Raw genomic sequence first — 25,610 nt, forward strand, 5'->3', positions numbered from 1 at the left:
CAACAAGCCTCAGCACAGTACGTAACTACAAATCCCATCCGGCAATGTATCCTGTTTGGATGTCGCATATTGATGACGTAGTGTTAGCAGCTATTGGGTTAGATATCGTTAGCTGTTTTGGCATCGTATATTTTAACCACAGACTGACTTCACAGCATAAGTAAGGTAAGAAGTTGTGTTTTTTATGCATATTTTGCTGGTCGTAAGAGTAGTCAAACTACCGTTGCCACGGCGCAACACAATGAGTTTGCAAGCTTAACTAACCTATTTTCAAAGTTAGTCAAACTGCTGCAGGTTATCTAACGTTACAGCTGTTATATCGTTTAGCTAGATGAGGCAACATTAGCGCAAGCTGCACAGACCTTAACCTGGATTTGTAGCATATTTACTTAGGTAACGACTCAACCTTTTCATGCTCCATAACTGAGACAACAGTAACGTTACTGCACGCTGTCTGACTCCTCTTTTGGTAAAATACATTTGCGTAATTCAGTCTTTAGTGACACCTGTGGCTTGTCATCCAACTATTCGTGCTGACATGTAACTGTTAGGCCTACAGGATTTCCAGACAACAGTTTTATAACTGGAAACGGTCTTCAGTTGTACTAAACAGTACGTGGGAAAGCAACCTTAAAGTGTATCTTATCATTATTATTGTTCTATGGCTGCAGCAACTATAGAGACGTGAGTCACAAACTGTAACTTCAGTAAGTTAACTTGGCTAACTAAACATCTGGCCATATGTTGTAGTCAAATGACATACATAATGACTGCTACACAGGTTATATTTCAGTAGGGTCCATTTGTTTTAAGGTACCCTGCCAGTAAGTCTTGTTAAAAGTCTGTAATTTAAACTGTTTTGGTTCAACCTAAAACAATGCTCATTGTGAATTAATTTGCCACTTGTACCATGTGGCAACAAAAAACATCAAGTTAAATGGCAAATTAGCAGCAAGTTGCCCATTTGTTGAGTAAAATGTACTAATGTATGTAAATCTTGCATCTAATTGCAGAGCAAAGTGTGCCTGCTCTGCGCTGTGACAGGAGCGACACTGACACAGACACACACAGACACAGACAGCCAGGTCGCCTCTTTGATGAAACCGCAGCGGTGCATACTGGAGAGAAACTAAAACTAAAGTATCGATCTCATTACACTGGTATTGATCAATATCAATACCAACGTTGGTATCGATACTAACGATATTTGGATCGATCCGCCCACCACTAGCGCTTACACACAGTACGCTTATACCGGCCAAGCCTCCCGCTAGCTAGCTACCGTCATGGCCAATGTAGAGAAGCCAGAGCTTGAAGACCCTCTGTTGTCATTAAGGTCTCCTGTAAAAAAAAAACGACTGTGGTGCAAATGCAGCTCCCCTCGGCATTTAAACAGACTTTTGCTTGTAACTCAGATCGGGCCAAAGCATTAACAAATGCTATTGGTGTTTTTATAGCAGCGGATCTACGACCATATTCAGTTGTTGAAAACACAGGTTTTAAACACACGGTGAAGGTGTTTGTACTATTTATTGAGTAAAATGTACTATCTTGCATCTAGGCTCATCAACTAAAAACAATATCAGTGTGTGTATGTGTAACACAAGGTTCTATTCCAAACCAGCACCAAGACTACAGCAAATCATTTTACTGATAAAACAAACAACTAGAAACTGTGACACTAAATTACATATAATGATTTCTTGTAGTTTTTTGTTGTGCGATGAGCAATACTGTGTCATACTCATACGACACAGTATTGCTCATCCAAGTACGTGTGCTGACATGTAGCCTACATTTACAGAGCATTTACAGCAGAGTTTGTAGCAGGAAATGGTCTTCATTTGTGTAAAACTTCCCCAATAAATCATAACCAAAAGGTCTGTATATTATTTATTATATACATTATATATTTGTGGTGAAATGAAAAGTTTGCTCAACAGAAGTGTATGAGTGAGTGAGCCAGTCATTACTAAAAAGTTTATCTTATCATATAATTGTTTTATTTGATTTTTAGGGGCAACTGCAACCAACTATTATTTACATTATCAATTAATCAGCTTTTTTTCTAAATTAGTAGTTTGGTATATCAAATGTCAGAAAATAGCGAAACATGCCAGTCACTATTTCCTAAAGCCCAGGGTGACTTCTTCAAATTGCTTGTTTTGTCTGATCAACAGTCTAAAAGCTTAAGCTTTTCAAAACAGCAGATGAATCAGAATTACAATCAGCTTTAATGGCCAAGTAAGTGTTAACACATAGGACTTTGACTCTGCCTGTTGCTCTCAAAGTACAATACACAGAATAGAAATACAGCTAAAAACAAGGACTTCAAAGCTGAATGAGGTAAACATAAACATTTGACTACTACGTACAGATAAGTTTATAAAAAAAGTATACTGTACACACTAGGAGTGAATTGGTACATGTACTTTCGGAACGGTACAGGATATTTGGAACAGTACACAGAATGCAATCTTTAACAGAAATGATTAGGCTTGTTTTGCATGTGGAACATACTTCAATTCCGAGTTCCCATCATATTAAGTTGCGGACCAAAAGTTTGTTTAGTCTCCACCCTGCACTTTGAGTGCTTACTAGTGGTGTGTGATACTTTAAAATTTGGTATTGTTCCGATACCAAGTAAATACAGGGCCAGTATCGCCGATACCGATACGAACGATACCTGTACATTTTAATAATTAAGGTGGATGCATCATCAAATTGCTAAATCTGAATGCATTTTCATGACCTTTTTAACTGGTTTTGTAAATTTGTTGTGTTACCACTGTATCTTACAGCCTTTTTTACAAATTATACAGCTTGCCGTTGTTTCATTTTCAGCCTGAAAATATAGCCACACAGCGCTCCTCTTCCTCTCTGCCATTCTTCTGCTCCGTCTCAGTGCTGCTTGTGTGTTTGCTGCTGGCCGCCGCCGGGCCTGGATGCTTGCTTGCTTGTTTGCCTGGCGCCGCTGAGTCACGTGACGGTTAGAGCTGCAAAGATAAATAGATTAATCGATTAGTTGTCAACTCTTAAATTAATCGGCAACTATTTTGATAATCGATTAGTTGGTTTGAGTAATTATTTAAGACACAATAAAAATGATTTGATTCCAGCTACTTAAATGTGAATAATTTCTAGTTTCTTCTCTCCTCTGTGACAGTAAACTGAATACCTTTTGAGTTGTGGACAATAAATAAATAAATAATCAACAGATTAATCGACTATGAAAATAATCGTTAGTTGCAGCCCTAGTGACGGTACAACATCAAATCACAAGAGGGGGGGAGGAGGAGCAAAGTGTGCCTGCTCTGCACTGTGACAGGAGCGGCACTGACACAGACGGTGCATACTGGAGAGAAACTAAAACTAAAGTATCGATCTCATTACACTGGTTATGATCAATATCAATACCAACGTTGGTATCGATACTAACGATATTTGGATCGATCCGCCCACCACTAGCGCTTACACACAGTACGCTCATACCGGCCAAGCCTCCAGCTAGCTAGCTACCGTCATGGCCAATGTAGAGAAGCCAGAGCTTGAAGATCCTCTGTTGTCATTATAGTCTCCTGTTTGGGAACACTTCAGTTTCCCCGTGAAGTACAACAACAAGTGGATAAGACGAAAGTAGTGTGCCGACGTTGCTCATTAGTGATCGGGAATGTTGCTGGCAACACGTCAAACTTGCTAACTCACTTGAAACGGCAACACGCAAATGTGAATATCGCTGCTACGAGGACAAAAACGACTGTGGTGCAAACGCAGCTCCCCTCGGCATTTAAACAGACTTTTGCTTGTAACTCAGATCGGGCCAAAGCATTAACAAATGCTATTGGTGTTTTTATAGCAGCGGATCTACGACCATATTCAGTTGTTGAAAACACAGGTTTTAAACACACGGTGAAGGTGTTTGTACTATTTATTGAGTAAAATGTACTATCTTGCATCTAGGCTAATCAACTAAAAACAATATCAGTGTGTGTATGTGTAACACAAGGTTCTATTCCAAACCAGCACCAAGACTACAGGAAATAATTTTACTGATAAAACAAACAACTAGAAACTGTGACACTAAATTAAATATAATGATCTCTTGTAGTTTTTTGTTGTGCGATGAGTAGAGGTCGACCGATTAATCGGCCGGCCGACTTTGATTTTTTTTTTTACATAATCGGCATCCAAGCCGATTAATAAGCAGGCGCATCTGCGGGCAGCCTAGTGTTAAAAACATGAATAGGCGACATTTTTTACAGTGCGCCCAGACCAGCTGCCTCCAGCCCCTCCCCTCGTGAATTCTTGCGCAGTGTGTCTCGCACAGTCACTTCAGGTTCAGACGCTACTGTTAGTAGTAGCATGTTGCTGGTGTTCTTGCCTTGGGATTAAATGTACTAATAAAACCGTACAAAACACCGCGGCCACACCGCTGTGGAAGCTCCCCGAATGTCATTTATCAGAGTCTGGTTGTTACCCCTGTCCGTGGCAGTCTCATCCACTCCTATAACGGAGCTAACTGGAGCTAACCGCTAACGGAGCTAATCGTTGCTAACAGAGTCTTCAGTTCTCCGTGCCTGTATCCATTAACTGCATCTATGGACTCGAGCACGAATAAAACCCTTAATTTTATTAAATTGGCTGGATGAGTTTTAAATTACAACTAAGAGTTGTTTGAATGACAGAAATCTGGAAATCAACAGGACATGTAGGCTAACAGTAGGATCCCCAAAACAGATAAAACACTTCAACAAATGAACAATGATCTAACAAACAAGGTGAACAAGAATTGACTTTAGAGAGCCCTAGTCTGATGTGATTCAACAGGAGTTAGGAGGAAATAGTGTTGAGATTAATTAATCACTTTCTGTGAAGCAGATTTGTATTCTCAGAAGTTTAATAAATGCTGATAAGTGCACTAAACTTTATTTTTTCATTGAAAGGTTTATTTGACAAAGTTTATTTTCTTCTTAGGCCTACCTGTTTCGTTTATTTAATATATTTTTCATACATTATTTATACAATATAGGCTACCGTATGTTTTTACATTATACATTTTTAATTGAAGTAGGCTAGCCTATACAGTGTAGATTGGTGAAGTGTTCAATAAATGTTTTTGTTGAGAAATTCTGTGTATATTCGTGTTACATTTTATCTTTCAAATAGAGGTTTAAAAACAAGCACATATCAGCCAAATATCGGCCAAAATAAATCGGCAGCATTAATCGGCTGACCCTGATTTCTAAAGATCGGCATCGGCCAGAGAAAAACCATATCGGTCGACCTCTAGCGATGAGCAATACTGTGTTGTATTGCATACTCATACGACACAGTATTGCTCATCCAAGTACGTGTGCTGACATGTAGCCTACATTTACAGCAGAGTTTGTAGCATTTGTGTAAAACTTCCCCAATAAGTCATGACCAAAAGGTCTGTATATTATTTATTATATACATTATATATTAGTGGTGAAATGAAAAGTTTGCTCAACAGAAGTGTATGAGTGAGTGAGTGAGCCAGCCAGTCACTATTTCCTAAAGCCCAGGGTGACTTCTTCAAATTGCTTGTTTTGTCTGATCAACAGTCTAAAAGCTTAAGCTTTTCAAAACAGCAGATGAATCAGAATTACAATCAGCTTTAATGGCCAAGTAAGTGTTAACACATAGGACTTTGACTCTGCCTGTTGCTCTCAAAGTACAATACACAGAATAGAAATACAGCTAAAAACAAGGACTTCAAAGCTGAATGAGATAAACTACTATGTACAGATATAAGTTTATAAAAAAGTGTATGTACACACTAGGAGTGCAACGGTACTTGTACCGGACCGTTTCGGTAAGTAAGATAATAGAGACATGCAAAAGTGAAAATGGTGCTGGAATAAATGAAGAAATATATATATATATATATATATATATATATATATATATATATATAAAGGTTGCTTTATATCTGAGGTAGGATATGACAGCATAGTGATATTTACATTTTTAAATTATGTATGTATCTAAGATTTAAAATGCCTAAAGAAAAGAAATAAAAGTGAAATACAGTACACATTGTTACATGCATTTCCTTTATGGGTAGCCTAGGCCTATCTATTAACTATGTAATAATTAAATAATGGTACAAAAGGACACTTTTATTAGGCTAGGTCTTGCCTTACAGCAATTTTCTGAAATTCAGCAATTTGCTGTCAGAACAAAAGTGACAGTTGACTATCAGTAGTACAGGATTGCACTGCAAAACTCAACCATCCTGTAGCCTCACATTCAACCCAGGTAATTCTATGTAGCTATCTAGCTTCCAGACATTAACATTAGCGTGTCCTTCTCATTAAACAAGTCAGTGTTTACTGTAAGCTAACACAAGCTAACTGACACTAATTAGGAACAAAAAGGATCCCTGTAGGTGTTTGTTCGTACAACGTCCTCAATGTACAGTCAGTGCTTGTGTAAATGCAGCCAGCTAGCCCACAGGGAACTAATCATTGCATCGATGCATCGCGATGCGGACCTAGACGATTCTGCATCGATGCAGTGACAGCATCATGAAATCGATTTGAATCGTTGACAGGATAATCGTAATCAAATCGTGAGACCAGTGAAGATTCACACCCCTACTGTCTGTCATTTAGGCTACATCGTCTTGCAGCTTGATTTTTTGAATAAACCATCTATATATACAGTGAGGAAAATAAGTATTTGAACACCCTGCTATTTTGCAAGTTCTCCCACTTAGAAATCATGGAGGGGTCTGAAATTGTCATCGTAGATGCATGTCCACTGTAAGAGACATAATCTAAAAAAAAAAATCCAGAAATCACAATGTATGATTTTTTAACTATTTATTTGTATGATACAGCTGCAAATAAGTGTTTGAACACCTGAGAAAATCAATGTTAATATTTGGTACAGTAGCCTTTGTTTGCAATTACAGAGGTCAAACGTTTCCTGTAGTTTTTCACCAGGTTTGCACACACTGCAGGAGGGATTTTGGCCCACTCCTCCACACAGATCTTCTCTAGATCAGTCAGGTTTCTGGGCTGTCGCTGAGAAACATGGAGTTTGAGCTCCCCCCAAAGATTCTCTATTGGGTTTAGGTCTGGAGACTGGCTAGGCCACGCCAGAACCTTGATATGCTTCTTCCAGAGCCACTCCTTGGTTATCCTGGCTGTGTGCTTCGGGTCATTGTCATGTTGGAAGACCCAGCCTCGACCCATCTTCAATGCTCTAACTGAGGGAAGGAGGTTGTTCCCCAAAATCTCGCAATACATGGCCCCGGTCATCCTCTCCTTAATACAGTGCAGTCGCCCTGTCCCATGTGCAGAAAAACACCCCCAAAGCATGATGCTACCACCCCCATGCTTCACAGTAGGGATGGTGTTCTTGGGATGGTACTCATCATTCTTCTTCCTCCAAACACAGTTAGTGGAGTTATTACCAAAAAGTTCTATTTTGGTCTCATCTGACCACATGACTTTCTCCCATGACTCCTCTGGATCATCCAAATGGTCATTGGCAAACTTAAGACGGGCCTTGACATGTGCTGGTGTAAGCAGGGGAACCTTCCGTGCCATGCATGATTTCAAACCATGACGTCTTAGTGTATTACCAACAGTAACCTTGGAAACGGTGGTCCCAGCTCTTTTCAGGTCATTGACCAGCTCCTCCCGTGTAGTTCTGGGCTGATTTCTCACCTTTCTTAGGATCATTGAGACCCCACGAGGTGAGATCTTGCATGGAGCCCCAGTCCGAGGGAGATTGACAGTCATGTTTAGCTTCTTCCATTTTCTAATGATTGCTCCAACAGTGGACCTTTTTTCACCAAGCTGCTTGGCAATTTCCCCGTAGCCCTTTCCAGCCTTGTGGAGGTGTACAATTTTGTCTCTAGTGTCTTTGGACAGCTCTTTGGTCTTGGCCATGTTAGTAGTTGGATTCTTACTGATTGTATGGGGTGGACAGGTGTCTTTATGCAGCTAACGACCGGGTGCATCTAATTTAGGATAATAAATGGAGTGGAGGTGGACATTTTAAAGGCAGACTAACAGGTCTTTGAGGGTCAGAATTCTAGCTGATAGACAGGTGTTCAAATACTTATTTGCAGCTGTATCATACAAATAAATAGTTAAAAAATCATATATTGTGATTTCTGGATTTTTTTTTTTTAGATTATGTCTCTCACAGTGGACATGCACCTACGATGACAATTTCAGACCCCTCCATGATTTCTAAGTGGGAGAACTTGCAAAATAGCAGGGTGTTCAAATACTTATTTTCCTCACTGTATGATACCAAATATATTCACTAGCTTTACAACTGGGCCCACTAAAAGACAGTAATATCGGCTAAGATCGCCGACGGGTTTAAGCAGCGCTTCATAACATTTTAGACTGCCAATTCCATACAAAGACCAGGCAGAGCCCATGTTACAGGGCTGACTTTAATGAGCTACGTTATCATCGCTGTTCGAGCTAAGTTGGCATCACTGCCGCTATAACAGCACAAAGCAAATTGCAAATGCACTGGAACAGTGATGCTGAAAACATAAATGTAATTTATTTGACGACAAAGTCCTAATAATATCAACTTACCTGGAGTAACGTCAAGTGGATTCTGACAACCGTCTCTGAAACATTTGACAAGGCTTCTTCATAGTCTTCCTGTAGTTTAACAGCGATTGGCATCCATAAGTGTTGCATTACCGCCATCTACTGGAGAGCGCTGGGATCATCACTTGAGACATGAATTGTTTGTGACAACAGCGGCGCAGAAAAATAGTCTCAAAAGTACCCACACAAATAGGAGATTTACAAATATATTTACATTGAAAAATACTAAGCTCATTTACAAATGATGAAAATTAGACGCACAGACACAAATACGCATTTGCGGATACAAATCGCTCTGCATTCATTTGTGCATTGTGTTTTACAAGTTGCAAATATTTGTGAGACTGTTTTAGCACCATATGGTTCCACCCTCCCAAGCTGTGATTTAAACAGTTGATTCTTTTTTTCGTTTCGGCAGAGTGCAGATCTCAAGGTGTGTCTCCCTCTCCTTTCCCAAACAAAGAAGCGTTGGATCTCACTCAATAGTCCCTCCTGGTAGGTAGGCTATATTTGGCGATATTTGTGTTTTGGTAAAACAGCGGCGCCGTCGGCGCATCAGTATCTATCATAGACTGTCTATTAGGGTTGTCCCCGACTAAAAATGTACATAGTCGAATCAGAATCATCAAGGTGTTTCTATCGTCGACTGAGGTGACACAGTAAAAAGTGAGGGTACTCATGTGGACAACACAACTTGAATCTTACTTTTTTGATAACATCTTTTACTATTTCAAAGTGCACCCACCCAGGTTTAAATCCCTGCCGCCAAGATGTTTTCCATCGGTCACGGATTAGGTAATTTAAATCATGGAGCGGTTGAATTTATTCACGCAAAAAAATTATTAGAAGTTTTTTTCTTTTTAACTGATCATTTATAGCATTATTTGTTGATATTTATATCATACTAGGCAGTATATGAACTTATTGGGAGAAAACAGTTAGTTCTATGTAAAATCTGACATTGAGCACCCCACATATAGCCAAAATGGCATGATCCTCGTTTCATAACACCTCTGCGAAGATTCGACTGTGAGATTGGCAGTCGAATCAGGCTCCTTAGATCGAAGCATTGACTATTCGACTATTTGTGGTCACCCCTGTCTATTGTAACCGTTCAGGCGGAGAGTGGTACTGCAGCACGGGAGAGGGCAAGACTTCCAAAACCATAACCCATAAAAAGTTCTGTAAGAAGTTGATGAGGGAAAAGCTGCTAATTTCAGGAAGACACCACAGTAACTGCAGAAAGCACGTGTTGTGTTGTTGTCTAAAGAGAATGTCACTCTCGCCGGACTGCTTTTCTTTTCTGTACATTTTACATTAATGAGAAACACGGTGGTGTCTGGGGACAAGAGGGGTGAATACCTAGATAGAATTAAAATAATGTTTTAACACCTTTAACACGTGCTCTTTATTGGATTATGAGTTTGCCGAATTACAGGAGATGTTTGGACAGATTCAGAAACAATGGCGAATCTAATTTTATTGGTAGATTTTAGTTGGTAGCCTTATAAGAGCCAGGTTTGTTTTTATGAAGGAAGTCTGCTGATACAGGCACCAGCTCAGAGCTGGGGCCTGTTTCACAAAAGCAGAATATATAATTCCAGGATAACTGATAAAGTGAGGCTTGACCTAGTCTAATCTGTGCATCCTGGCTTGGTGTGTTTCACGAAGGCCAAGCCAGGCTGAGGAGGAGAGACTAGGTCGAGCCAGGCTGAAGTAATTCAGATAGATGCGCGTCCACGGCTTTCCTCAAAAGACCGCGAGGTCGATCACAGATTTACTGATGCCAAAATGGAGAATATGCATTGTACATACTTTATACAGAGTGAGCAGCAGCTTCTTGTGGAAGTATGATGATGTGAAACACATTTTTTTGTATAAAAAGAAAAGAAACACGGCTGCTGTAATGAAACAGTGAGAGAAAGCGTAGCAGCCGATCACGGACCGACTGAATGCGTAAATAGCCTAAAAATATACATTAACTGACCACTGCTCTGAACTGAAACCTTCATAATCATTCCATTCAAGGATTAGGTTACTAATCATTTGCACAAATTAACAGTTGTACTCTTTGCCTTAAAAGTAAGCAGAAGATAATGTTACTCAGGAAATTTACCATGAAGATCAATTTTCTACAATGCTAGAGTATGATGCGTAAATATCTCTTTCGCTCTGTTCCTCCCTCTCTCTCATGGGCTAAAATATAAATTTCCTAAGTCATACTAACTTCCACTGCTCGCTTTTAATGCAAAGTGTACAACTGTTTGCTTTTGCAAAAAAATTCAGTTAAGAGCAGTAGTTCATAAATGTATATTTTTAGACTATCATTCAGTCGGTGCGCTATTATCTGCCACGCTTTTCCTCGCGTTTTTTTTATTTTTTATAGAGGACGAGTTTCCTTCTCTACATATTATATGCCTTGCTCCCTTGTGGACATAGAAAATAAAGACACTGAAGAAATTGGACTCTAAAATCTAGAAACTATAAAGATAATTAAGTGATAAATCCCATGCACACTGTAAACATGAATGGAACAGAGTATATTCATCAGTTATCCCCCCCCCCCAGCAAAACATAAGGTCAAAAACCATTGGGGTGTCCTCTCCACTGTTGTTACATGAATGTACAGTAGCCTACATCACTAGATAGTTACTGGTCCAGTGAACTAAGACTATAATTTGGGAGGATTGTACAATTAGGATATGTTCTTTAAATCCTCCCAAATTATAGTCCCAGTTTACTGGACAATACAAATTGTGTGCTAAGAATGCCAAATACCATGCACATGGAAGTGGAACAAACATGATCCTTATTGTTAAAGAATTAAAAAAAAAGTATCAACTAAAATAATTCAAGGTGCATTAGTCAACTATAGAAATGTACAGTATTGTATGTATTGCCCTAGTAACAGACTTAATTTAAGACATTTGAAATGTTATCAGCCTTTTCTAATTATCTCAACAACTGCAGTAATATATTCATCAAACTTCTAACAACAACATGAACAGCAGTCTGCATACAGCAATATAACAGTAACAATGACTGTCACATGAATAATTATTAAAAACAATTATGGTCACAACTTTAAATAATAACAGTACTTAAATGAACAGCAATATGCACCTGTTGTATTTTAATCCAGGCTGAGAACAATAGGGTAAAAACACTGCTGGGTGATCAGAAAAGGCTCCAGGATTAATAAATCCTGGCTGTTAGCCTGGTCGGGAGCAGGCTAGCTGCACAGAATAAATCTCCATGGTGATTTATGTGCCTCCACTTTCGTGAAACCGAGTCAAGGCTTAAATCATCCAGGATAACTGATAAATCCCGGCTTAATCCCTTATCTTGGTTTTGTGAAACAGGCCCCAGGACTGTGCAGGCAGCCGATTGGTTCATGACCTGCTTTAATCTTCTTTTCTTTTTCTTTTGTTGACTTCATCCTTCTGCACGTCCTCATGAAAACTAATGACAGTGTTTTGCATTTAGTGTTGGCAGGGTCTGTGTTGCTCTCTGCTGGACAACATTGACATGCGATATTCCTTTTCACTGTTTTCTGTATTGTGATTTTATTGATTCGTTCATATTAAGAAAAACATAAAAGCCATGTGTATTGTATTTCATTTCATTTCTTAGTTTGATTTGTTTTTATTTAGGCATTTGAAATCTTACACAGTTAATTTGAACTATATCCTGTTTAAAGATGCAGTAGGTAAGCCTTATAAAACTAAATTTCTGTCATATTTGCTGAAACTGACCCTATGTTCCAGTAGAACTACATGAAGCAGGTCATTAAAAAAAGAAATCCGGCTCCTCTAGCACCACCTACAGCCTGTAGTGTGATTTGCAAAAACCCCACAGCTCCCTGTTCAGATACACCAATCAGGGCCAGGGGGGGTGTCTAACTGCGTGTCATTCACTGCTCATGCACACACATTCATTCTCCCTTGTGGGGGGAGGGGCTTAGGAGACCATTTGGGCTTTAGCGGAAAGGGGGGAGGGACTGAGAAGTCCACATTGAACTATCTACTTAGCAATCAATTCCAAAATGATTTGTACTTGTTTTTTTTCTTGATGATATATGGGCTAAGCCAAAAGTGTGTATTTTTTATGCTGATCAAACCTAAATATGGCACAGAGAATTATGTTGTGTATGTTATATATAAGATCTGGTATTTTACCTTTGACGGTTGAAACTGGACGATATGTTAATGTAGAAGAGGAAAAACGGATCTGTCTGATGTGTTGTTTAAATGATATAGAAAATTAGTTTCCTTTTGTTTCTACCGTACTTTTTATTGTGAACAGCGTGATTCCTTGTTTAGCAAGATAAAAACAGATATTGATTTTGTAAATATGGATGATGCTCAAAGACTGAGATGGCTGTTCACATGTGAAACATACATTAGCCAGTTATCTTGAGAAAGCCTGGGAGAAGAGGAAAAAAAACACATCTTACCGAGATGATTTGTAGATATTTGTTTGTTTGTATTTGGTTTTCATTTTTTGTTTTCTGTTATTCATGTATTTCTCCACATGATTTGTATGCGAGACCGCACGATGTCAGAAGTTAAATAGTGGTGTCTTGTAATCCCAAATGGGATGGGCCAACTAACTAACTAACTAACTGTATCTTATTGGTAGAAATCTTGTTAGTAAAAATTACCATAGCTTTAAGATTTTCCATTGTGTAATCGTTCGTATAGATAGAAAGTAAAATCAATAGTGGCATCTAAGATTTTTTTTAACAGCGCTGCCTATCTGCCCTTCCTTCAAAGGAAACCGTGGCTACTCCCTAACTGGTGTGTGGGAGGAGAAGGAAGGAGAGGAATTAGTGGGGACTGTAAATCAGTTCTCGCTTATTCTTCCCTGTATTTTCTCAACTGTCTTATTTCAACAGGGAATAAATCAAAATAAGGAAGTGAGACGCTGACAGAATGCTGTTTCATTGTGACTTAAGAGCACTACGTCTGTCTCAAATGACACTAGAATCAATGTTACGGCAACCATTTCCCACACATCTTCTCTTGTGAATTGTCTCTAAATGTGCTCAATCATTTTCTCGCAGGAGATGTCATCTCTGTGTGGCACCAGCAGCAGCTGTCAAGATGCAGGTCAAGAGGCCACAGAGAAACAGGCAAGCATGACATGACACACAAACACTTTGAAATGCATTTGTATGAAATGATGCTATGGAAACACAGCTGAACTTACTGACAGATGTCTGCCAAAGTGAGAAACTACAGTATATATTATGGGCTTTTAGGAAGCCTTCAACTCATTTTTTAGTAGTGGTAATCATGTATGCATTGGTAATATTGAATAATAAGATTAGACTAGAAAATTTTGACAGTGTGCCTACTACTTGGTGCACAGAAAATGTGTGTGAATGCTGAATAGCTAAATTGCTAAAGCTAAACTGGATTAATAGCTTAAATCTGTAAGAAGTTGAAGTAGTGAGAATAGTTGGAAAAGTATGAATGGTTTTAATTAACATGAATTTCAGTAAAAAGTTTAATAACACCACAAATTTATAAAAGATGTGGAATATTTAAAGGTTTTTTTGAAAAGCTGATGCTAAACTGAAATGTAAAACACTGAGGTCTGAATTTATTTTCTAACTGAAATTATGAAAAAGTATGGAAGACTTACAAATGCTGTGAGAAACATTGATGAAAATGCTGAAATATGAAACAAATTGTTTGAAAAATCTCAAATGCATTGCACTGCACTGCTGAAAAAGTATAAAGTATAAGTATAAAGTAAATAGTTTAAAACTTTTACAGCCAATTTAATAAAATTAAGGGTTTTATTTGGGCTCGGGTCCATAAATACAGTTAATGGATACAGGCCCGCAGAACTGAAGGCTCGGTTAGCAACGATTAGCTCTGATTAGCTGTTAGCTCCAGTCAGCTCTGGTTAGCTAGCTAGCTCCGTTATAAAGATATGGAGCGGAGGAGACTGCCACGGAGAGGGGTAACAACCAGACTCTGATAAATGACGTTCTGGGAGCTTTCACAGCAGCGTGGCCGCATTGTTTCTACAGTTTTATTAGACACGGTTAATCCCATTTGCAAGACCACCAGCAGCATTCTAACGTAACGATAGCCTCTCTAATCAAGTGCAACGTTGATGCTGTCATGCACGCAGCTCGCAACTTCACAAGGGGCAGGGGCTGGAGGCAGCTGGTCTGTGTGCGCTGTAAAAAATACACTGTTGTTTGGAAAGAAAATTGAATTCGGATTTTATCTACCTGGGCGGGTCTCAATCTACCTGGGCGGTGCACCCAAGTAGAACCTATGTATGGGAAACACTGAGATGAGTAGGGGGAAATGCAACGCCACCAAGCCACAGCCGAGCGACGTGCGTCGCCATGACGTGTAGTTACATTTCTTGAGAGGTGCATGTCAGGCTAAGGCGTAGGTCGGTATATCCAAGTACCTACGTACCTACCCACGGCGTAGATTTAACGCAGAAGCATGAATCAAGCTTAAGGGGTAGATATGACTAAGCTACAATTAACAGTATGAACAGTAAGGAATTCACTAAAATATATGCAGTAGGTAGGCAAAATATAGTGGGGATAAATGGCGGTAAATGGCAAAAGTGAGAGTGAGAGACACAAACAGCTGGAAGTATGATATGAAAATGGTTTATATACAATAGATCAGATATATAGAGTATAGTATATTGGTGTACATATGAATTTGTACTGTATGCCCATCAGTATAAATATGTACGGGTATGTGAGTGCATATATGATACTGGTAAGTGTATGTACAGTAGTGTGGCTGTAAGAAGTAAGTATGATGTAGCAGCCAGAGGCCGATACAGTCATAGTGCGGTCATAGACTGGGGTGAGAGACGTGGCCCGCCGACATCGCTTTGTGCTGGACAGCCTCTGGTATGAGACAGAGCAGTTGCCATACCATACTGCGATGCAGTTGGTAAGAATGCTCTTGATTGGTGCAGCGCTAGAAATTCACCTGATTATGAGGAGACAGATGGACTTTCTTCAGTCTCAAAAGCACAGTGCATGCACGCATTTTAAATACATGGATGGTGTTACTCTGTATTTTTGTTATTGTCAACAAAGACCAAAACCAACAATGCGTTAGTCCGTCTCTCAATACTTTCTGACTTACCTAACCTGTTTACTCATATGGTAGGGGATCTAGTAGAGTATTGCAAGAGGGTGGTGTTTGTGAGACTGAGTCAAAACAACTAGAGTGTGTGTGTGTGCATGGTAATTAAGCAACCTTGGATAAGGACTTCGGTCTTATCTTCATTAAGCTGCAAGAAATTGTTCGTCATCCATCCAGTCCTTAATGGAAGACAAACATTTGAGTAGTACTGACACTGACACTTCAGTGTTAGTGGGATCAAGTTATTGTTGGTTTTAATTTTATCTGGGATTTGTTGACAAAAACAAACATGTAGCCTACAATTATACTAAACATTTCCTTATATTCAGTCGGGCATTCAACAGTAAATAAAATGTATGCATTGGCTGTACTAAATAACAGTTTGCTGTTTTCCGTTACATTGACACAGTACTGGTACAGCAATGCCATCAACATAAAAAGCACAGCGCTTATACATTTAACCATGTGCCTTTAAAGTTGAATGACTTCTATTCACACTGATGTATGCTAAGATTGTTAAACTTGATCTATGATAACTTACAGGAGAAGGAGCATCCTCGCGTTCTCATCCCGGAATTATGCCGACTCTTCTACCAGCTGGGATGGGTGACGGGGACGGGCGGAGGGATCAGTCTGAGACGAGGGTTCGCATGTACATTAATTTCTTGCAGAATATTGTGAAGGATCAGAAATGACACGCCTTCATTTAACTTTTCTGTTTGCATATCTTTGACAATCATTCCAAAAATTGAATTCTGTTGTGGGGAGTTTGTTTTCCGACATTTGTATGCTGACAAAAGTGCAGCGAGGCTGATGTGAGGTCAGTTACATCAGTTTTGATAATGTTTGCAAATCTAGGGTGAAGACAGAAGGTCACAGTGTTGCCAAAATGAAACCGAATTCAAACTGAAGGCTTTGACAGGTTATTACGAACATCTTTGAACTGTGATGTTTTGGATGGCAGCTACAAGGAAAGCGCCACCCATCAGCAAATCCCTGTTTGAAATGGAGAATGGCAGACATTCATTTGAGCCAACAGGGGAGCCTGATGGAACCTCAGATGAAACCAAATTAGATTTACTGGCTGCCAATCCATGTATGCTGGTATTTCATTCAGATAGAAACAAATTGTGAGTCTTAAATGATTGACAGGAGAATGTCCTTTCATGTTGTTAAATTATTATACCTTTATACCATTTTGATAGAAAATAAGCAGTTCTAAGCTCCACTGCAATACTTAATCATTCCTCAAAATGGCTGTTTTCGTCAGAGTGAGGACTATTTTCTAGTTTTCAGTTTTTTAATGAAGTTGAAAAACAGGAAACATTCAAGTCCCAAATCTCATCTACATGGTCTACTAAATGAGAACTATTCCCATGTATCCATATTGTGGCTTTTTACACCGTTTATAAATTGATGCTTGGATTGTTCAGCTTAGGAACCTAAAAGCTGTTTTAACATTTACTTTAGATAAAAGAAAGTGGATGGAAATATGTAATGCAATCTAGACAGTATTGTCATTTTACACAAACTTCTAAAAAGTGTAGTTTTTTTTTTTTTTTAAATATTTATTGCTTTGGTTTGACTCAGATATGACTCACAGCCTGAGGCGGCCTATCCAAACATTGCACACAAAAATCAATAGGCTACTCCTTTATCTGTTGTCTTTATGGCTAGATTGAAAAAAAAAAAAAATAACGAGTACAATGGCTTTATCCTCTACATTCTGTGGGGAAATGTTACGGCTCTCAATATTTAAGCAAGAAATATGATCATGAAAGATGATGAGGGGATCAAATGAGGCTGGTTGTTTAACTCAGTCTTTACTGTTAATAATTTTTTTCCATTGGGGCATTTGGTCCAGGCTGTAGAATGAAACATTTTCCAACAAGGACTTATTTCTTGGTTAAGGAAATGTGATATGTTGAAACACTATTTACAGTACAGTTCAAAGGGCATTCCAAGTAAAACAAGACACAAAAATGTTACATTAAAAAAAGAAAAAAGGATGACTCTAGCAATAACCACAGGAAGTATATGGAAAACTGTTATAAAATAATTACTTAAAATAACTGCCCAGGGAAATGGGTTCTTTGTGGATGGCTGGAAAAGCTTTAGTGAGTGTTTCTTATGTAGTAGTAGCTACAGACGACTGCTCTTTACATAACACCATACCATTTTCTGTAAGGCAAAGACACAATAACATGAGAAGACTCCTATTATTTGTATACCATGCAAGGCCCTCGTCGTTCTCCGCCATATTAAAACATACCATGCTGTTTGTTGTATAACTCACAGAGAGCAGATCTACATCGCACCATCAGGCGTCCAGAAAGAGAGAATACAGGTAAGCAGGTTGCAATATCGTTCTGCTCAGTACAAATAATGAAGAGTTCAGATTGAGCAGCATTAATTCAGAAAAGGATTTGTGTGTTTACACCTGTGTAATGTTTGTGTTACTCAGCCCGAAGACATGTTTGTGTGTGACATGGAGGAGAGGAACATCAGCTGTCCACCTGCCTGGAAGAAGTTAAAGAAGAGCCAGTGTACACCACTTTTTATGAATGCCTATATTATGAGAGGTGAGTCATTCTTATTACATTCATACACATTACCACCCATACTAATCACCGTTTGCAGTCAGTCAGTGATAGAACTGATCAGTAATCCCAATGCCCCCAATTATCCTTTTTTAATTAAGTCAGTGATATACTTGTTTTGTCTGTGTCAGAGTCCAAACCAAGGTTTACTATTGCACAAAGAAAGAAATAGGAAAACAGAGAAATTACATTTATTTAAATATGATTGTTTCTATTTTGAAAGGCTGAATGGAATTAGAAACGTGGTATATGTTTTCCTGAATGTTGTGATTATGTTCACTAAAGGTGGTAAAAACCATTTAGTCATTCAAAATGATGTAACAAATAGCCATGGAAACGAAATTGTAAAATCATTAATAGACGCCAAATATTCTCCTCTGGTCTTGTTTCTTTTATTTAGCAGCTACATTTCACAAACATTTTATTCAATAAACGTGGTTTATAAAATTACTTTCTTAGGAAAAAATTCCTCTGAAATAAAGGCTGAGACAAGTGTAAGGTTATTGTTCACAAAATGAAGTTCTTGCATGGGGAAGCTGTGGTTTGTTGAAGTATTGCTTTAAGATAAAATTCCAAAACATATCATATTTTATAAAGAAGCAAACAAGGTTCCATAAGGCATCATAATTAAAGGCCAACATTTTAATGAAATACCTCAGCCAAAAAGGATGATTTTTGTTTCAATTACTCATCCTCTCTATCGTGGAATACCAGGTGAGAGTTTGCATTTTTTACAGATAAGGAAGCCACCAAAAATAGAACTTGAACTAACACAATTTAAATTGTACCAAAGAATTTTAAAGCATTGATGTCTGATCGTCTGTGGCATGCTTTCTCCTGCCTTGTTATAATTATAATTTGAGAAAGACCAGTAGACAAAACTGAAAACCTGCTTTTCCTTTGCTAAAATACAGGGGCACAGGCAGTTATACACACCCACTCCAAGGCTGCTGTCATGGCAACACTGCTGTATCCTGGCAAAGAGTTCAGGATAACACACCAGGAGATGATCAAGGGGATTCGTAAGGGCACATCAGGCACTAACTATGGGTATGTAATCAAGCAGCAAGGATAATGAAGTCCAGAGAGCTTCCAAGCATTTTTATTTTCAGTCAAGTGAAAGTTTATGAAGTCTTGGTTATGAAAGTATCTTGGAACTTGTAGTAGAAATCATAGCTGCAAAGTGAAAAATATGGAACTCTTGTGTAGATCTGAGGAGTGTCTGCACTCCGCTTGGGCAGACACATTAGACTTAAGGCACAATCCTGCTTGATCTCATGTTTTGAAATGTTGCTGTTTAACTGAGCTTCAGTAACATAACCTTGTAATTACACACTCAAAATCAGCTCAAACCCGCTCTCACAGCATATTAAAAAGGGCTGAGGGAGTTATGACTGTAGGAATAGTTTCTCTTAAATACTTTGGCTTTGTTGTTTGAAGACACACCTGAGATTAGATATACGTTTTTATCCTTAAATTGTTGTGCAGCAGTTGCAGTACACAGTTATAAAGAGTGCAAATAAGTGTGAATAAAAACTAAATACAAACAAAGGTTATCTATAAGGTGCAAAAACCAAATGTACTGTACACAATGCCAGAAATGTAAACGGTCAACCGTAAGGATCGTAAAGGTTAACAGGTTAACAATAAGGTGCAAATCCAAAATATCCACTTCGGTAAAGGTAAACGTAAGGAACACAGATTTTGTATGAAAAGCGGCATATAGCTATGTTCAATTTTAAATCTTAGTACAGGTAAGTGTATGGTTAGTCTCACATTGCCTGACCTATCTTCACAGCGCTGTGGAGTAAAGGTCAGGCTACACCACACATACATTCTGGGATAGGAGAAAAAGTAGAACGTCAAAAAGTAACATTATCTGAAAACGGCGTGTAGTTTCTTTTTAGCGTCTCACATCACACTTTCAGTCACTATGACCACTACTACGGTCAGAAACATTGTGCCAAAATATGAACAATAACGTTGCTGTCAACGGGCTTATCTGCTAATGTTAGCTACCGACCGTTACTTTGAAACCATCCAGCAAATAGACGGTACCGTAGGATGGCGTTACCTGAAACCGGTGATTTAACGTCACCGCTCATTTTACACACAGTTTAACAACAAAATGCTGAGTGAACATTACTAGCTACCTTTTTCATGTTGGTTTTGAGCAGTATGCACCCCCACTAACCTGGAAAACGGTTTTAAAACAGTAACGTTAGGAATACAGCGTCTCCTGCAGCGGGGAGTCAAAGGCAGAGGGACAGCCACCGCAGCTTTCGGTAACGTTAGCTTCTTGTCTCATCTGGGGTCTGATAAACAGTAAATTCATCAAATTCAGTGTCCACAATGCTATTTTCCAATAAACTGTAGCTTTCATATTTCACGGGAACCGCGTGAGTGCAGATTTCATGTCGCGGCTTTCGTCGCTGTTTGTCACTTTGCCTAAGATTGATGAAGCCCTGTTGTTTATTTGGTTGCCATGACTTCGCGAGTGATGACGTCCTGTCACTGTCCCAGTTGCTTACCCTAAAGGGGAGAGAGAGCGGATGACCATTTGCTTGAGTTCAGTAGAGCACACAGGTCTGCAGAGTCGTGTAATTACGACTTTATGACTTTTCATAAACAGTTGAAGGAGCGCCGGTGCGCGGTGTACATAGTGGAAACCTTGTTGTGCGTCTGCCCTATTTCTGATACCGTGGCGGCAGAAATTTTACTGTGACGGGCCGCCACGTTAATATCAACATAGAGGAAACACTGGACATGGTACATCAAATCAATCACAGGAAGATTACAATTTCATGGTCCATCATAGTCTGTGGGTATTTACACAGGGAAAAAAGTGATGATATGAACAGCTCTTTCATGGCCATGATGTCTTTGTAAAGCAATGTGCCCTGTCTTGCCTTGCTTTTCTCAATAACTGTGATGCAAATCACAGGCTGAAACATGTGAGTCACTGCCACAAAGTTGTTTTGTACAATACTGACATTGTTGCTGGAAATAATGAAATAACATTTTAACAGTTCAAAGATTGTGCTTGTTACCCATCCAGGCAGCTTAAAAAGAGGTAAATGTTGGCAGAGAGTTAGATAATTATTCTCTAGTTAGAGCTAGGAAGGAGGCACTTAGGATTATTAGGCCTGTTTGATTACAGCAGTAAGAAATCATTATTTTTATTAGTCATTATTATCCATAATCGTTTATTTTACAAAATGGCGAAAAGGTCCCAGTTGGCAAGCTCAACAGTTGCAAAACCAAAAATATTCAACTTACAATGATATACAACCGAGAAAACCAGCAAATCATCACATTTGATGCTGGAATCTGGAAATGTTTGGTATTTTTACTTGACAGTTTCAGTACTGTGTCTGATTTACCGTATCACTTTGACAATCAGAGAGGCTGTACAACAGATGATGGTGGCAATCTTTGAGAACAGGCATGCAGAGCCACTATCTGACAGCCCTCTGATTGCAAAAGTTAAGGCCTCGAAAAGATCTCAGCCTGTGTTTAATTTGTTATTTCATACCCTGCATATACACAGGTATGATGACAGCCTGGTGGTGCCTATTGTTGAAAATACACCAGAGGAGAAGGACTTGAAAGACCGGATGGCTCGGGCAATGGAGGAATATCCAGATTCATGTGCCGTCCTCGTCCGCCGACACGGTGTCTATGTCTGGGGCGAGTCGTGGGAAAAAGCTAAGACCATGTCAGCATTTACCTCCCAGCACTATTAACCTTTTGTTCTTATTTATGACTAAGAATATATTAGTATATTTGTATAGAGGGCATGTTTTAACAAAGAAACCCGATATTTAAATACCTTACATTGTATTTTTCTCTTTCAACACTCAAAATACTGCTGCATTTTGTAGGTGTGAATGCTACGACTACCTGTTCGAGATCGCCGTCCAGATGAAGCAGTGTGGACTGGACCCTTCAGCCCTCCCAACGGAAGAAAAAGGAATAGTTTGACATTCACTGGTGCTTTTAAAAGAGATATTTGTCGCAGAAAGGTCAGAGGTGTTCAATCAGGATCGCAGATTGTAATCATTTGCCTTTCACGCCGGCCTGCTTCAAATTTGCTGAGATTTGATGGTAAGGGCAGATCCAGGGTTAAAGGAAATGAAATGCCTGTGATCCGGAAGCACCTGGAGGTATGCCGCATAGTGCTGTGGGACAACTCTTGAATGAGCAGCTGGCAAATCAAAGTCTCCAGGTTTAAATACTTTTCCTATTCATGTTTGACTGCACTGGAATCATGGTCTTAGTGTATGTCAGACACGAACATACTGTGCATTTCAGTTGATCTACAATGATGATTAACTGCCTTTGCTTCAATCAATAAAAACTCATGGGATGTCAATCGTGAGTCGCAGAAATTATTTTGAGATTATTGTTTAGGTTTTCCCTTACCTTCCATCTTCTTGGTAGTCCAGATGTCCCCCTTCCCCAGCAATGTTTTCAAGATCCAAAGCTAAAAAATAAAGTTTTAAAATGCAATTTTCCATTTTGAAAACCTTTATTTCTCAATTCTATTTTCTAATGCAAGGCACACAGACACACATTATGCCCGATTTTCTTTGTTTAAGCTACAAAACATTTCTGAAGCCATATTTAAGTTTGAAACAAATAGCAAACATAACTTGTCATAAACACTGTATACACACAAATGATTGTGGACATCTTATAAAACACTCTTTCAGTAAAAATAACCCTGTGTTGTGTAAAAGGACCCTTGCTGTGTCCGTGTACATCCTGTCATTCCCACACCACCATCCCAGCACCAGACAAGGGCACTTGGTGCAGGGATAACACAATGACTTTAGATCCTTGCACTGCATGCCTCCAGTCTGCATACTCATTTCTCATAAATGTCAGAGTTCTGTTAACAAGCTCCCTATGTGGCCACAATCCCTTGCTTCCACTACTGTATTCCCTCAAAACAGAGTGGTGTCAAATACTGTATGCTGCAGGCTTATTTGAATTTTTATTTTGTGCTGCGATAACACTGCAAAGATTCCCCTTCCTCTGATTAATGAGGAATTCTGGTAAACCCAGTTGCAAACAAAACTGAACAGCAGCGCATAACATAACAATGACATTGTGAAGCTCACAGTGTCAGAGTCTCATTGTCTCCCTTCTTGAACAGATACAAAATTGTCTTTAGTCTTTCTTATATCGTTGTTGCTGTTGCTGTTCAGTGATTTTCTGAGGAATGAGCTGTAAAAATCTGTCAAATGTCAGTGTTTAAGAAAAATGAAAGTTCCTAAAGTATTTAACATTGTCAAAGTCAGACTGTGACTGACTCACCCTATCTCCTGCTGGGGCTTCGGGGTGTGTCGCTTCATAACTGCTCTGTTTTTTCTGTATGTCTGTACTTCTGTCTTGTTTATCTTCTATGTATATGTGTGACACTTTTTTTCTTTTTGTCATGATCACCAATAAAAAAAATTTAATTAAAAGTCAGACTGTACCCCAGCACCCGAAACCAAATATGTGTATTATATATTCGAATATTCATGCCATCATGCATTTATATTAATATGTATTACCTGTCAGACTGCAAAGTTCAGCAGTAGACACACTAGGAATATAATATGAAGCCAAAGAAGACTCGCGTGATATGGGGGCTCAGGAGGGCGCTGTAGCAAGTTGTCCATACTGTGCAATGGGGCCAGCGGGGCACCTAGTGATTTAGTGTAAGAAAGAACTCAGAGCTATAGTGTAGAGTGTACATGGCAACAAACATGCCTTACCATTTTCAAAGGAAATAGGTTTTCTGAAGGATCACATTATAAACTTTGGAAGAGTTGTCAGTAACCTGTCTGATAATAGGGTTTGTGTCCCTAGATCTAACTAAGTGGGTATGTTAAATTTTATAAAAACGGATTACAATGATGATTGAAACAAAAGACAAAACACTAGAATTGTTATATATATATATATATATATATATATATATATATATATATATATATATATATATAAACATTTTGAAGTGTCAAACAAGTATATTAGTTCCTTTCCCAATGTTGAAAGGAGTGTATCACATTGTAAGAATATTACAAGTAAATGGCCTTCTAAGTACTATCTGCAACATGTTCTCAAAGTATCTAAGTAAAAATACTTGATCTGACGGAGTTGAGTCGTTAAGCCAGCAGAGGAGGTAGTAACAGGCGAATTAACAAATGTAAAACGTGCGTGCACACACACACACACACACACTAGGCGCCAACGCTGTTGTGTTAAGGCCCTGACACACCAACCCGATTATTGGCCGTTGGACAGTCTGGCGAGGTCAGTGACTCGAGTCTGTTTGGTGTGTTCCGTGCCGTCGTCAGTCGGAGGAGCCGTCAGCCTTCATTTGGGCCGATTTGACTTGTTGAAGCGGAAGGCGGGCAATCGGACTCTGGCCAATCTGATTCATGGAGCGCTAACCCAGAAATGACGAGCGGGATGAGCCTGACTAACGCCTCTCAAAATCTGACGGAAATTTTTTAAACTGACCTTTGTCGATCTGAAATGAAGACAGATTCAGCAACTGCATGGCCTATTTCTCACTTAAAATGTTTTCAGAAACACGTTTCGGTGAACTATCTTCTATCTAAAATATGAGATCGAACGAGCCGCCATCAGGCCGCTATTATGCTCGGTTGTAAAATCCGGGAGCAGCCAGACCCACGTGACGCGTTCGTCAAATCAGCTGCCGGTTTTCATTTTCACAGATTAGTGCCGCCTGCTGTTATGGAGACGTATTATGTCTTGCGCACGCGCAGAACGTACGCTCAAGTCGCTTCGGTGTGTTCCGAGGCACTTTTTTCACCAACTCGGGGAGGCAGTCAGTCCGACTGCCTTTTCTGCCGAAGGTCGGCGGTCGGGTTGGTGTGTCAGAGCCTTTACATGTCACGCCTCTTGCTTCTGGAATTCCAGCATGCTATCTAAAATGGCACAATGGGACAGCATTATGCCACCGTTGTTTGGTTTAGTATAAAAAGCAAAGCCGGCGTATTAGCTGATGTTCTTTACGGCAGTATTGCGGAATCCCTCTGTAAGAGAGTCTAATGTGTTTTACTGTTGTAGCTAATTGAGTTGAAGAAGCTCATTTTAACTACTTCATATACACCGGTGTGTAGTTGTGTATTGCAAGTGTAAAACTCATATGCTTTTTATGTAAAATCTTAATGTTAAAAGTAATTGGTAAACTCAGATAAATGTATTGAAATAAAGTACAATATTTCCCTTTG

The 25,610-nt window shown here is 39.2% G+C and overlaps 1 protein-coding gene across 2 annotated transcripts; it reads left to right on the forward strand.

Annotated features, from left to right (window-relative positions):
- On the forward strand, positions 1–23,353 carry LOC116043434 (APAF1 interacting protein). Of its 2 annotated transcripts, XM_031290092.2 has the most exons (9): positions 45–165; positions 9,031–9,107; positions 13,678–13,746; positions 16,298–16,398; positions 18,053–18,101; positions 18,219–18,336; positions 19,269–19,404; positions 21,905–22,072; positions 22,239–23,353. In XM_031290092.2, the coding sequence occupies exons 3-9, from the start codon at positions 13,681–13,683 to the stop codon at positions 22,336–22,338; spliced, it is 738 nt and encodes a 245-aa protein (XP_031145952.1). In that variant the 5' UTR covers positions 45–165; positions 9,031–9,107; positions 13,678–13,680; the 3' UTR covers positions 22,339–23,353. The 2 variants fall into 2 exon arrangements, with proteins under 2 accessions (XP_031145950.1, XP_031145952.1); XM_031290090.2 differs by lacking the exon at positions 9,031–9,107 and having other exon boundaries at positions 1–165.
- The last annotated feature ends 2,257 nt before the right edge of the window (positions 23,354–25,610 follow it).

The sequence above is a fragment of the Sander lucioperca genome, chromosome 3, assembly GCF_008315115.2.
Source record: "Sander lucioperca isolate FBNREF2018 chromosome 3, SLUC_FBN_1.2, whole genome shotgun sequence".
Classification (NCBI taxonomy): Eukaryota; Metazoa; Chordata; class Actinopteri; order Perciformes; family Percidae; genus Sander; species Sander lucioperca.

Bases quoted from the DNA above. Each gene is read 5' to 3' on its own strand.
- LOC116043434 (XM_031290090.2), top strand. From the start codon at position 13,681: ATGTCATCTCTGTGTGGCACCAGCAGCAGCTGTCAAGATGCAGGTCAA. The intron at 18,102-18,218 runs GTAAGCAGGTTG...TGTGTTACTCAG, and splicing joins TCCAGAAAGAGAGAATACAG to CCCGAAGACATGTTTGTGTG. The intron at 22,073-22,238 runs GTCAGCATTTAC...TGCATTTTGTAG, and splicing joins TGGGAAAAAGCTAAGACCAT to GTGTGAATGCTACGACTACC.